This window comes from Myotis davidii, unplaced genomic scaffold, assembly GCF_000327345.1.
Source record: "Myotis davidii unplaced genomic scaffold, ASM32734v1 scaffold38, whole genome shotgun sequence".
Taxonomy (NCBI): Eukaryota; Metazoa; Chordata; class Mammalia; order Chiroptera; family Vespertilionidae; genus Myotis; species Myotis davidii.
The window spans coordinates 456,728-468,678 of NW_006291383.1; the positions used below are offsets into that span (position 1 = coordinate 456,728).

An 11,951-nucleotide genomic window follows, 5' to 3' on the forward strand; every position below is an offset into this window, starting at 1 on the left:
AAAAACATATTGAGGCTAACAATGCTACTTCATTTTCTATCATTCTGTTTTCTTATGATAGAGGGATTAAAAAAACACTAAGAATTACCTCTTTATTCATTTTGAACCATTGATATTGTACAAAAGGATGTCCAGTTGCCCGGCAACACAATTTCACAAACTGTCCAGCCAAGACTGCCTTTGATTCTGGGTTTACAGTGATCTTTATTCCTTAAAAAAAAAAAGTAAAAAAAAAAAAAGTTAAGTAAATAAAGTCACAAAAGAGAGGTTTTCCTCGTTTATATTTCTGAACCCTCCCCCTCTCCCCAAAAAGAGAGAAGTATTTTGGAAATAACCTGCATATTCATCCTCGTAACAATCGCCCATTCACATCCCCCCCACCAGATTCTGGGTTTGTGACGTTCCAGGCTTGGTAAAACCAGGAGGAAAGAAACTTGCCCGCAGAAAACTTTGATCTGTTGTACTTCCCACAACTGGGGCAGAAAACTGTTTGTCATATTTCTTCAATTCTTAGAAATATTTTTTCCACATTCTAACACATCTGAATCAGGATGCACCTTGCAATAGACATCTGCCAGGCAGCAGTCACAATATAGTTTTCAGTGCCGGCTCTTTGAATATTTGGTCATAAATGCACATATGGCCTAAACTTCAGTTAGTGCACTGTTAGTAAGACAAGTGCTGAGTTGAAATGCCACTAAAACTGTCTACAAAAGACATCTGAATTTCAATGCTATGATTTAGTATTAAAATGACAATTATTCTGAAAGCAGAAAGATACAGAACCAGAAGAGCAGGATATAAATTTGATACAAGTGATACAAACATTTCTCATTTGAGAAATGACTACCAGCATGTTAATTTGGAAAACTTTGACAGGAGTTTAAAGAAAATCCTGGAGTCAATAATGAAAAGAGACCCTTCCCCACCCTCCGTCCCAGCTCTTAATCGTTCCCCCTGGGGAAGCCTGCTGCTATGGCACAGGGATGCTCAGGCAGCCCTGAAGAGGCCCAACCAGTGAGGAAAGAAACGTGGCCTCCTGCCAATAGCCACGTGGACCAGCCACCGGAGAAGGGGATTCTCCAAACCCAGCCAAACCCTCAGGTGGCTTCGGCCTGACCGACAGTGTGATTGCCATCACATTAGAGGCCCAATGTGAGCCCAAGCCACCCGGCAAAGCCACTTCTGGATTCTATACTCAGAAACTGGGTGAGAGAAGAAACGATGGCTGCTACTTGTTTTGGGGTAATTTGTTATGCAACAACAGATAACTGACACAAAAGAAATCAAAGTTATAACACATAACACTGGGTTGGGTGGCTTTTAGGAAAGAAGGAGAAAAGGTAATCGAAACATGCCCTGGCCAGTTTGCTCAGTGGTTAGAGGGTTGGCCCACAGACTGAAGGGTCTCGGGTTCAATTCCATCAAGGGCATGTACCACAGTTGCAGGTTCAATCCCTGGCCCCGGCCGGGACACCAGTGGGAGGCTCCAATCGATGGGTCTCTCTCATGTTGATGTTTCTCTTCTCCTCTCTCTCTCTCTCTCTCTCTCTCGTTCTCTCTCTCCTCCCTCCCTTCCACTCTAAAAAAAAAGAAATCAATGGAAAAAATATCTTCGGGTAAGGATTAAAAAACAAATGAACTTAATTTCCTGCACCTACTTTTTTCTTTCCTCCTCTATTTTTAATATGATCTCTTGACAGTTTATTTTTCTTCTCAACCTACTAATCCAAAGGAACAAATCAAGATTACAACTTAAGAGGAGTTAGTCTAAATATCAGCTTAATACATCAAAAGTACCAAGTTTTCTACGGAAAAAAAATTGCAGGTAAGGTAAAACAGGTATGTGAAATCATGCCAGAAAGATACTATATAAGACCAAAATCCAAAATGAGTAAATATTTATTACTTTTAAGGGCCAGGAGAAACACTAGAAAATCTTTAGTAAATAGAGTAGAGCCTCTCAAAAAAGAATTTAAAACTTTTGCCAGGGGAGAGTAATTCTTTATATTGAAGCCAAATTAGCAAGGATGGATAACATAACAGTTTCTCTGAATCCTGTAATACACGCTGGTAGAAATGTAAGCCAGCGAATTCACGAGTGTATTTTAATGCCAGGAGAGACTTACAGCACAACTTTAAGATTCAGAGACTCTGAATTTCAAAGTTTAGGTGAGATAAGAGGAAATAAAGTTGCAACAATAGAAGGGAACAAGTATTATTCTGAAAAAACAAAACAAAACAGGAATTGTGACTAAATTGGCTTTAAAACGTGGATGTCTTAGAGCCATCTCAAACCTAGCATGTCCAACTCCTTCCTGAATAGTGTACCCCCCACCCCCCCTTAGACCCTGTGCTCTTCCCCATCACTGGGAGAATGGTTTCCAGCCTACACCCATGTGCCCGATGCAGGACTAAATTTAGCAGGCAACCCTGAATCCCTCCTTCCTTGTCACTCTCCACATGGAATTTACCTTTAGGTCCTGTAGTTAAGCTTTTCCAGGTCTCATCACCTTCAATGTCATAATCTTAACCCAAGCCACCATCTGCTCTTGACTAAACTACTGTTACAGCCTGCTAAGTTGTTTCCTCACTTCCAACCAGCAGACCAACGTATTTTGAAAACATGAATTAATCCAAATCACGACTTCAATTAAAATCCTCTACTGCCCTCCCATTGTACTCAGAAAAATCCAAACTCCTTAACATATCCTAAAGCCCTCATGAACGGATCTCTTTGACTTCTTCCCTACCATTCTCCTCCTCCTGGCTCACCACACTCCAGCCACTTTGGTCCTCTTTCCTTCGGAAAACACGCTATTGTCTGCCTTCCCACTTACTAGTCCCCTGCTGGATTTTCCCTCCAGCCCCCACTGTTCCATGGCAGATTCTCCAGCTTCTTTGGGAAAGGTCTCTAAATGAGCTATTCCACCTGGTTCTCTACTACATCCACTCTGCTTTGTGGTCTTCATTGCACTAATCACCTGAAACCCCTGTTTCTTAATTTCTGTCTCATCTACTAAACTGTAAGCTTTGCGGGAGCAATGACCTTGTTTTTCTTAGTCACCAGTTCACCCGACGCATACCACAGCGCCTGGCGCATAATGACAGTGTTCAACACGTATTTGTTGAATGAATATACAATAATAAAAACAATTACTGTAGCAGCAATTTCCTGACTGCTTTATATGGGCCAGACATTTTGATTTTACCTTCAAAATAACAATGTGAGTTAGATATTAATTAGATCTATGTTACAATGAAAATGAAGTTAAGTAATTTTCAGTAAATTAACTTGGGTAAATTATTTAACCTGAGATGATTTCTTTGTTCCACTGTTAAAATAGCAGAACCAGGATGCAAATAAGGGTTTTCTTGGGCTTTAAAATCCTCATACTTTTGTTATCCCAGTGACTCCTTTTCCTCTAAGCTTATTGAGGCATAACTGACAAGTAAAAATTGTATATATTTAACATGTACAACATGATTTAATATACGTACACATTGTCAAATGACTACCACAATCAAGTAAATCAGGCTAATTAACACATCTGCCACCTCACATAGTTCAGTGATTCTTTTTTTGGCTTAAACAACACACAACACACATTTATTTCCTCCAGTTCTGAAGGTTGGGAACTCCACGACCAAGGTCCCTCCAGGCTCAGTGTCTGGTGAAGACCCACTTCCTGGTTCACAGACTACTGTCTTCATGCTGTGATCTCACATAGAGGGAAGGAAAAGTGTCCTCTCTTAAGTCCCTTTTATAAGGACACTAATCCCACTCATGAGGGCTCCACCTCATGACCTAATCACATCCCAAAGGCCCCACCTCCAATTCCTAGCGCTAATGAACCTCCCATGCTAACCCAGCTTCCGCCACAGTGAGCTTCTCTGACTGGAGGGAGTATGTCAGGCAGTGTGCGATCTTGCACCATGACAGTGCTTCTCAATTTACCATGGCAAATATTCTCTGCTGTTACACAAAGAGAAAAGAGACAAGCCCAATGGAAGTTAAATGGCTTTCTCCCTAGAGCAGCGGTTCTCAACCCGTGGGTCACGACCCCTTTGGCGGTCGAACGACCCTTTCACAGGGGTCGCCTAAGACCATCCTGCATATCAGATATTTACATTACAATTCATAACAGCAGCAACATTACAGTTACAAAGTAGCAATGAAAAGAATTCTATGGTTGGGTCACAACATGAGGAACTGTATTTAAAGGGCCAGAAGGTTGAGAACCACTGCCCTAGAGTGACTTAGCAAGGAATGAATGACATTAGTGGAAAGGGCTCATAGGGCCAGAATGTTTTAAAGGTATTCTTCCTTGCCCTAGCTGGTTTTGCTCAGTGGATAGAGCGTCAGCTTGCGGCCTAAAGGGTTCCAGGTTTGATTCCAGTCAAGGGCATGTGCCTGGGTTGCAGGCTCGACCCCCAGTAGGAGACAATGCAGGAGGCAGCCAATCAATGATCCTCTCTCATCATTGATGTTTCTATCTTCCCTCTCCCTTACTCTCTGAAATCAATAAAAATATATTTTTAAAAAATAAAGGTATCCTTCCTTGGTGTGGGAGGCAAGTCCAAATTATTTTTAATGTACATTCAAACTCAAAGTTTACACGTCTGTCCTTACCAACAATTTTACTTGTCTAGTCTTCAACAAGCAAGCAAATACATGTATTTATTATCTATTGCTTCAAAGACTGAGAACTGAAAGGAAAAATGTGATTTGGAAACCGCCTTAGTAAAGAATAGAAGTCACAATACCTCCCATGTTTTAACCACACATATTTCCTTCCTCCTACAGAGTGTTGTGTGCCAGGGAACCATGTTCAACCTGTAACCACCCTCGCACTGCCCACAGTTAGAGGTGCTGAACAAAGGTAAGGAAAGAAGATGGCACAGTGCTGTGGAGGGTGTACCAAGGCATACGAAAGTCCTATTTTACAGGGTGAATGCAGCCCTGGCCAGTGTTGCTCAGTGGTTAAAATGTTGGCCCTCGAACCAAAGAGTCATGGGTTCGATTCCTGGTTAAAGGCACATTCCTGGGTTGCAGGTTCTATCCAGACCCTGGTCAGGGCATGCTTGGGAGGCAACCAACCAATGTATCTCTCTCACATCAATGTTTCTCTCTCTTCTTCCCTCCCGCCCTCCTTTCATTCTCTCTGAAAAGACTTGGAAAAAATATCCTCGGGTGAGAATTAACAAAACAAAACAAAACAAAACAAAAAAAGGGGGGGGGGCAAATACATAGCTTCCTGGCAAACAGGCCTATTTTCAGATAACATCTGCAAAGAAGTCAGAGGTTACTTGGTTTCTTGGAAGCCAGGGGGAATGTGACTAGGTATGATGGAACACGAGGACTGTGCTTTCAACAGACACCAACATAGAAAAATTAGGGTAATTCTTGAGTTGAATAATGGATTCATCTTTGGTGTCTTCAAGTTATTCTCTCACACAAAGAACTTAAATATAGATGTAATTTATAAACAGCTTTCTCAGGAACAGATCTATTGTATCCACTACAGTGCATCCATCTATTTTCAGAGGCCATGAACCAAAAAATTTTTCCATCAGTTTTCATCTACAACTCTTCCTCAAAGTTATTCTGAAAATTTCTAAGCTATCATTGAAGAGTGCCCCACAGTGTGCAGAATAAATGCCATTCCCCTTCCTCTCACAATCTGCCCCCATCACACAATCCAAGTATGTCCATGTATGTCCTTCTAAGTCAATTCACACGTGCACCTACTGTGGCTGACCCAGGCTCATCGCATCCCTTATCCTCCTGCATTGCCCAGTGACCCTGAACACCCTGGTGCGGAGACACACTCTTTTTGACCTCATTCACTGCTCCCTTTCTATCTCTTTGCTTCTTCCTTACCCTTATTCCATCCATTCCACCTTTGCCTCCTTTCCCTTCTTGGTATTTTTACTTCGAAAATTTCTGCCACTCATGAAACAAGAAAAGTCCTTTAGAAATATGATCTAGTATTTGAGTACTTTTTAATTTGGCAAGAAGAAAAAATTGGAAGTCCATGGGTCAAAGAGGCAACTGAGGTGATAATCTATAACTAAGTTTCCCAAACAACTCAGAAATTTCCCAACGTCATGGGAATGACACAGTTCAGATCAGGGTCAGCAGGCCTGGGTTCTAATCTACCTTTATCAATAACTGTGATTCTGGCCAAATGATAACTTCTGGAAACTTCATGTTCCACACAAATGTTTGCTCACCTTTAAATTTTAAATGTTCAGAACAGTACTCTTCTGTTCCTTCACAATGTGAAGATAAAATGTGAAGTAGAGGTATTTTGGATACTAAAAAGTAATATTCAACAATATTTGCTCTTGTTTTAGAGACAAGAAAGTAATAAAAAATTAAAATTGATATTAGAAACATAACAATGAGTGTGCTACAAAGAACTAGAGAAAAAAGTGAAGTGCTATGAAATAAAAAAGGGGTGGGGCAAATGGAAAAGAGGTCTCACATGCCACCCAATACGTATGGGGGGTGAAGCACCTTTTATATGACGAACTAGAAGCCTGGTGCATGAAATCGTGTACGGGTGCGGTCCCTACGCCTGGCCAGCGAGGAAGCATGAGCGTCTGGCGTGGAAGGGCAGGTCCCAGCTGACCTCTGGGCCCTGGGCAGCACCTGGGCCCCCATGAGTCCCCTTCCGCCTGAGTCACAGTGCCCAAGTCCCCACACGGAGATGCAGTGAGTGTGGCCAGACGCCACGGGATGGGGCACAGCGTGGACCTCTGAGCAACACAGTGGCGCTGCACGGAAGCCAGGAAGGCAGTGTGCTCTCTCCTGGCCAGCCTCACAGAGCGGCTCCTATGTGAACCCCGGGGAGCCTGACCGGCTCCTACAGTCCTGGCTCACTTGGAAGAGGCCACCACATGGGTGCGGGGCGGACTCCTCGCAGGCGCCCTGCACCTGAGCATGGGGGTTTCCCCAGAATGCAAGGAAGGCAGCAGGGGGAGTGAGAGGGAGCTTGGCCACCCCGTATTCTCACTGCACCTCCACCCCATCACCCCTGCCCCTAGGTAGCCGGCAAGAGACTGCAGGGTATTGCCGATGCCCGCCATGTTCCGTGCTGCCCCCTGGTGGTCAGTGCATATCATAGCAAGCGGTCGAACTCCTGGTCTCCTGCCTGAGGGCACAATTTGTATATTAGGCTTTTATTATATATGATGAAATAAAATGGCAACATCATAAAACTGGAGTTAGGAAGAACCTTAGGATTCACCTAATAAAACCCACATGTAAAATGTTAATTCTCTCTAAATACCTGCCATTGTCCTGCCTCTGCTAAACCAATTCCAGATCATGGCATTCCTCCCTTGGCAACCATTTCATAATCTACATAACTAACTGATACAGCCTATAAATATGCAGTCAAAATGGTTCAATGGAAACAAAAGAAACAAATAAAAACACCACATCTAAGTTAACCTACATTTACTAAGGATATAGAGACCAAAAATTGCTTTGGGATCAGAGTTTTTGATTTTTTAATGAAAATTAAAAAAGGTCTAAAAAAACATGGACTTTTGGTTCAAACAATTTCAACACGTTTATTTAAAGCCCCCGTCCCCTTCCAATCCCCCCTGAGATGACCAAGGAAACAAAAAGTAGGGAAACAACTAGTGCTAGAAAATGGGGATGGATACCACCCAAGCATAAAAACTAAACCATTTCTCTAATAAAGTAGAGGCAAGACCAGACTGAGGGACAAGCTGGCCACCCAGGAGCTGTGGAAAAGCCCAGTTTGAGAGAAAGCAGAAGAGGGTACAACCTCAGTTCTATGGTATTCCTTCAGAAAACAAATCAGGTGTCAGAGCCCACAGATTGCAAGCTCCTTGGTGTGAGTTACCCTCAACTCAGACCTCATGCTAAGTGAGGGACCACTGCAGTTAGCTCCTAATCAAGGGAATTGCCCCAGTCAGAGATGGGGGGACGTTGCCCAGTACCTTCTGGACTACTCAAATACATAAAAGAAACTTGGTCAGCTTCTCAAAAACAGAGAACTCTACTACAGCCATTGCCTTTGGCTATCTCTGGCTGTCATCCACTAACCATTGGAATGGAATATGGCAAAGCAAGACTGAAAGAAAGCTAACACTTTCTCTGCTTCCTGCATTTAGGCTTGAAAGGCCTGTTCATAGGCTCACAGCATCTTTGACAATCAACTTACTCATTCAAAACAGACCTCTTTATAAAGATAATCAGAGAAAAACCATTGGACTGTTTGTGAAATAAGAACTATGAAAGTCCTCCTATGAAAGTGGATTACTACAAAAAGAGAAAACAAAATATTTCTAGTGTGCATTTTCATCAAAATTCAAAAAGACACCGAAAAGGAAAAAACTGGAGGTCAGATAAAATTTACTCTCTATATATTTGTTATGAAGAGGCAATGAGAAACACGTCAAGCATCCAATTCAGTGATAACACAAAGGAGGCATTTATAGGAGGCCTATTTTATCATCTGCATTTGGCCTTGTAAAGCAGAAGATAACCTGAAAGTCCAAGTTTCCTGACTCATAATCCAGGATCCTTTCCATTTGTAGTAGGTATTTTAGTAACCTCCCCAGCATCTGTTACTTCCTTTCTCCTTCCAACAGGCCCACTTTTGTTTGGTGATCCATGTGTAGACTTTGTTTGGTGTGCTTTGTGGAAAGCTGACTCAACCCAACTGGACTCCTGGCTCTAAGCCGGGCAGTTCAGCACATTCCATTCCCCTGGCTTGAGTGACAGGTGTAGGGACAGGCACATGACCAAAGTTAATTAACTATAAAATCTTAGGACTTTTGCTGGGACAAAGATGGATGCAACAACAGCTAGTTGATATCTTGTGCATATGCAGAAAGTCAGTCTTAGGGGAAAGTCAACGATAAGAAAAGAAGAGCAAAGATGAAAACGAACCAACTCCTTGAAAACAGGGCTGTCCCTGCCTCCTCTCTTGAAGCCCAATCTGCTTCAAGGCTTCTCAGTCAGAAGAACCAACATGCTGCCTTTGTTATGTCAATCTGAGCTGAGGTTTCTGGTCAATGTAACTGATAGCACACGACTACCATGTGCCCTTACTTCTCCAACCCCAAAACTGACAAAGTAAAAAATAAGACCTGCCGAACCGGTTTGGCTCAGTGGATAGAGCGTCAGCTTGCGGACTCAAGGGTCCCATGTTCGATTCTGGTCAAGGGCATGTACCTTGGTTGCGGGCACATCCCCAGTGGGGGGCGTGCAGGAGGCAGCTGATAGATCTCTCATCGATATATCTAACTCTCTATCCCTCTCCCCTCTTCTCTGCAAAAAATCAATAAAATATATTAAAAAAAGACCTGAATTATAACTTTACATTCATCCTGTTAACTTAAAAATATTATCACAAACAAGTTTGTTGTGTAATTGCATACAGCAAAACCATGTAAAACAGAGAGCACAGAGTCCTTAGTTCACGGCCCTCCAAATCTTGATTGGCTTCTTTGCTTTAAATGGCAAACTGAGAAAGAAGGTGTGCAGTGCTGCTGCCATCAGAAGACTGAGCCGACTTGGTCCCTTCTGCCCGACACTGCTTAGTTGACTACTTCTACCTGTAGTTGTGGATGACAGACACTGTTTCCTATTCCTCACATCTAACTTTGGAAGTGAGAAACCTTATTCAATATTGATATACTCAGAAAAAAAATCACATGGTTGAGTCAATCAACATTTCAAAAGCGTCATGTTGACAAAAATCGTAAACAATTAATATTTGTCATACTTGCTTTATCTCATTAATATACACACATATATATCAAGAAATATGTGTATATTTATTTTTTTGGCTATACTGTTTTAACAGAAATCTAACACCTAAATACTTTAGCATGCATCTACTTGGAATAAAGACATTCTTCTATAGAAGTACAATACCATTATCACATTAGATATATCTACTATCTAATATTTAATTGCAGGTTATATTCAAATTATTCCACTTGTCCCAAATGTTTTGAATAGCTGATTTTTGAACCACAATGTACCATATTTGCTTTATATATGTCCTTAATATGTGTCAACTTGGGGGGGAAATGAGGCTCCATACATTTACTTTTTCCAAAAGTATTTTTACTGATTTTGAGAGGAAGGGAAAGGGAGACGGAGAGAGAAACATCGATGTTAGAGTAAAACATCGACCGGCCATCCCCCGTGTGCCTCCCACCAGGGATAGATTGAGCTGAAACTGGTGCATGTGCCCTGACTAGGAGTCTAAACCAGTTACCTTTTGGTGTATGGGACAACATCCAACCAACTGAGCAACCCTGGCCAGGGCCCAAAATATTTAACACAATTCTTCTGGTCAAGTATGATAGTTCCCTCCACGTTTGTTTCCATGAACTCCTGGAGAACATACCCAAGGGAAAAACCTACCTGGGGGGCTGAGAAGCTGAAGAACTTCAGTGTGTGCCATAGTCTGCAGGAAGTCACTCAGCTCTGTGACTGTACAACCTTTTTCACCCAATAGCTTCAGTAAACATAGGCTTGGGCTTCCTTCAGGCTCCAAGACCTTAAGAGAACATTGCTCCAAGTCCAGACAACTGGAAATAATGAAATTAATTCAAGTTAACAATTTTCTTCAATATTAGAGGCCCGGTGCACAAATATGTGCAGGGGTGGGGTCCCTCAGCCTGGCCGGCAATTGGGGGTGATCGGGGTCATCTCGCCCAGTCCTGATCAGGGCCAACTGGGGCTGGCCGGCTGTGGGGAGGGACCGTGGGACGTTGGCTGTGGGAGTGCACTGATCACCAGGGGGCAGCTCCTGCATTGAGCATCTGTCCCCTCGGTTGTCAGTGCGCATCATAGTGACCAGTTGACTGGTCCTTCGGTCACTTAGGCTTTTCTATCTAGATAGATAGATAGATAGATAGATAGATTAGATAATATGCCTGCTCTATGTTTGGCCCCAGAGCTGTTGTAGAAAATAAATCACGGGGTGTTGAGTGGTGAAAAACTATTTATATTATGAATGCTACTGTTCTTTCTTCATTCTTCTGCAATCACCAGGGATTCCTCTTTATTCCCATGTCCAACTCAGCTTCTATGGCTACTAAATTAGGAGAATGAGAGAAATCTAGAAACTTGATGTGTGAGAAATCTGGCCTTGATTTTGATCAAAATTTTTACTTGTAACTTGGGAATAGGAAGATCGGATACATTTTTCTACTCTTTCTTGTACTTATATAAAATATAATGAAAAATTAACATGAGTATTTATGTGTGTACTCACATGAAAAAAAGATACAGAACAGTGTTATGTCCTGTATGATACTATTTTAATTAGCAAGAGTATGTGTTTGTTCTTATATATACAGAGTTAACTTTGAGGAAAAATTTCCAAGAAACCGGTAGCAGTGCTGACCTAGAGAAGTGACCAAGGGAGCAGAGCTCATGGCTGGAGGATTCACTTCTCACTATAAAGCTTTTTGTACTACTGAACTTTACTATGTGCACTCATTTTTTTCAACAATTAAAAGAACAGACAATTGAGAGAAACCAAGATGGCGGCATAGGTAAACACCTGCCTCACACAACCACTTCAAAACTACAACTAAAAGACAAAATGGACATCATCCAGAACCACAGGAAGGCTGGCTGAGTGGAAATTCTACAACTAGAAGGAAAGAGAAAAGCACACTGAGACTCAGAGGAGGTGCGGAAGTAAAGTGCAGAGGTACAGAGGCGCACGCGGAAAGGGCTGGCAACTGAGGATGCGGTTGTCTTTTTCAATCAGGAGGGAGACACAAGCTCCCGACTGCTCTGAACTCCAGTTCTGGGCGAGTCTCTGGGGATCCAGACTCATAGGGGGAGAAAATGGACTGTCTGGCATCGGGCAAAACTCGAAGGCAGCTTTCTCTCAGAGGTTCTTGTAGTGATTACCGGGACAGTGAGAAGCAGGGGC

General features: G+C 42.4%; 1 protein-coding gene across 1 annotated transcript in view; it reads right to left on the reverse strand.

The window, feature by feature from the left end:
• The window catches only part of MALT1 (MALT1 paracaspase), a 52,195-nt gene that overhangs the window by 32,675 nt on the left and 7,569 nt on the right, over nt 1–11,951 (reverse strand). The window contains exons 2-3 of the mRNA XM_015564501.1: nt 10,424–10,590; nt 89–210 (exon numbers count right to left, since the gene is read on the reverse strand). Coding sequence (XP_015419987.1) covers nt 89–210; nt 10,424–10,590 — 289 coding nt within the window. The remainder of the gene's footprint in view (nt 1–88; nt 211–10,423; nt 10,591–11,951) is intronic.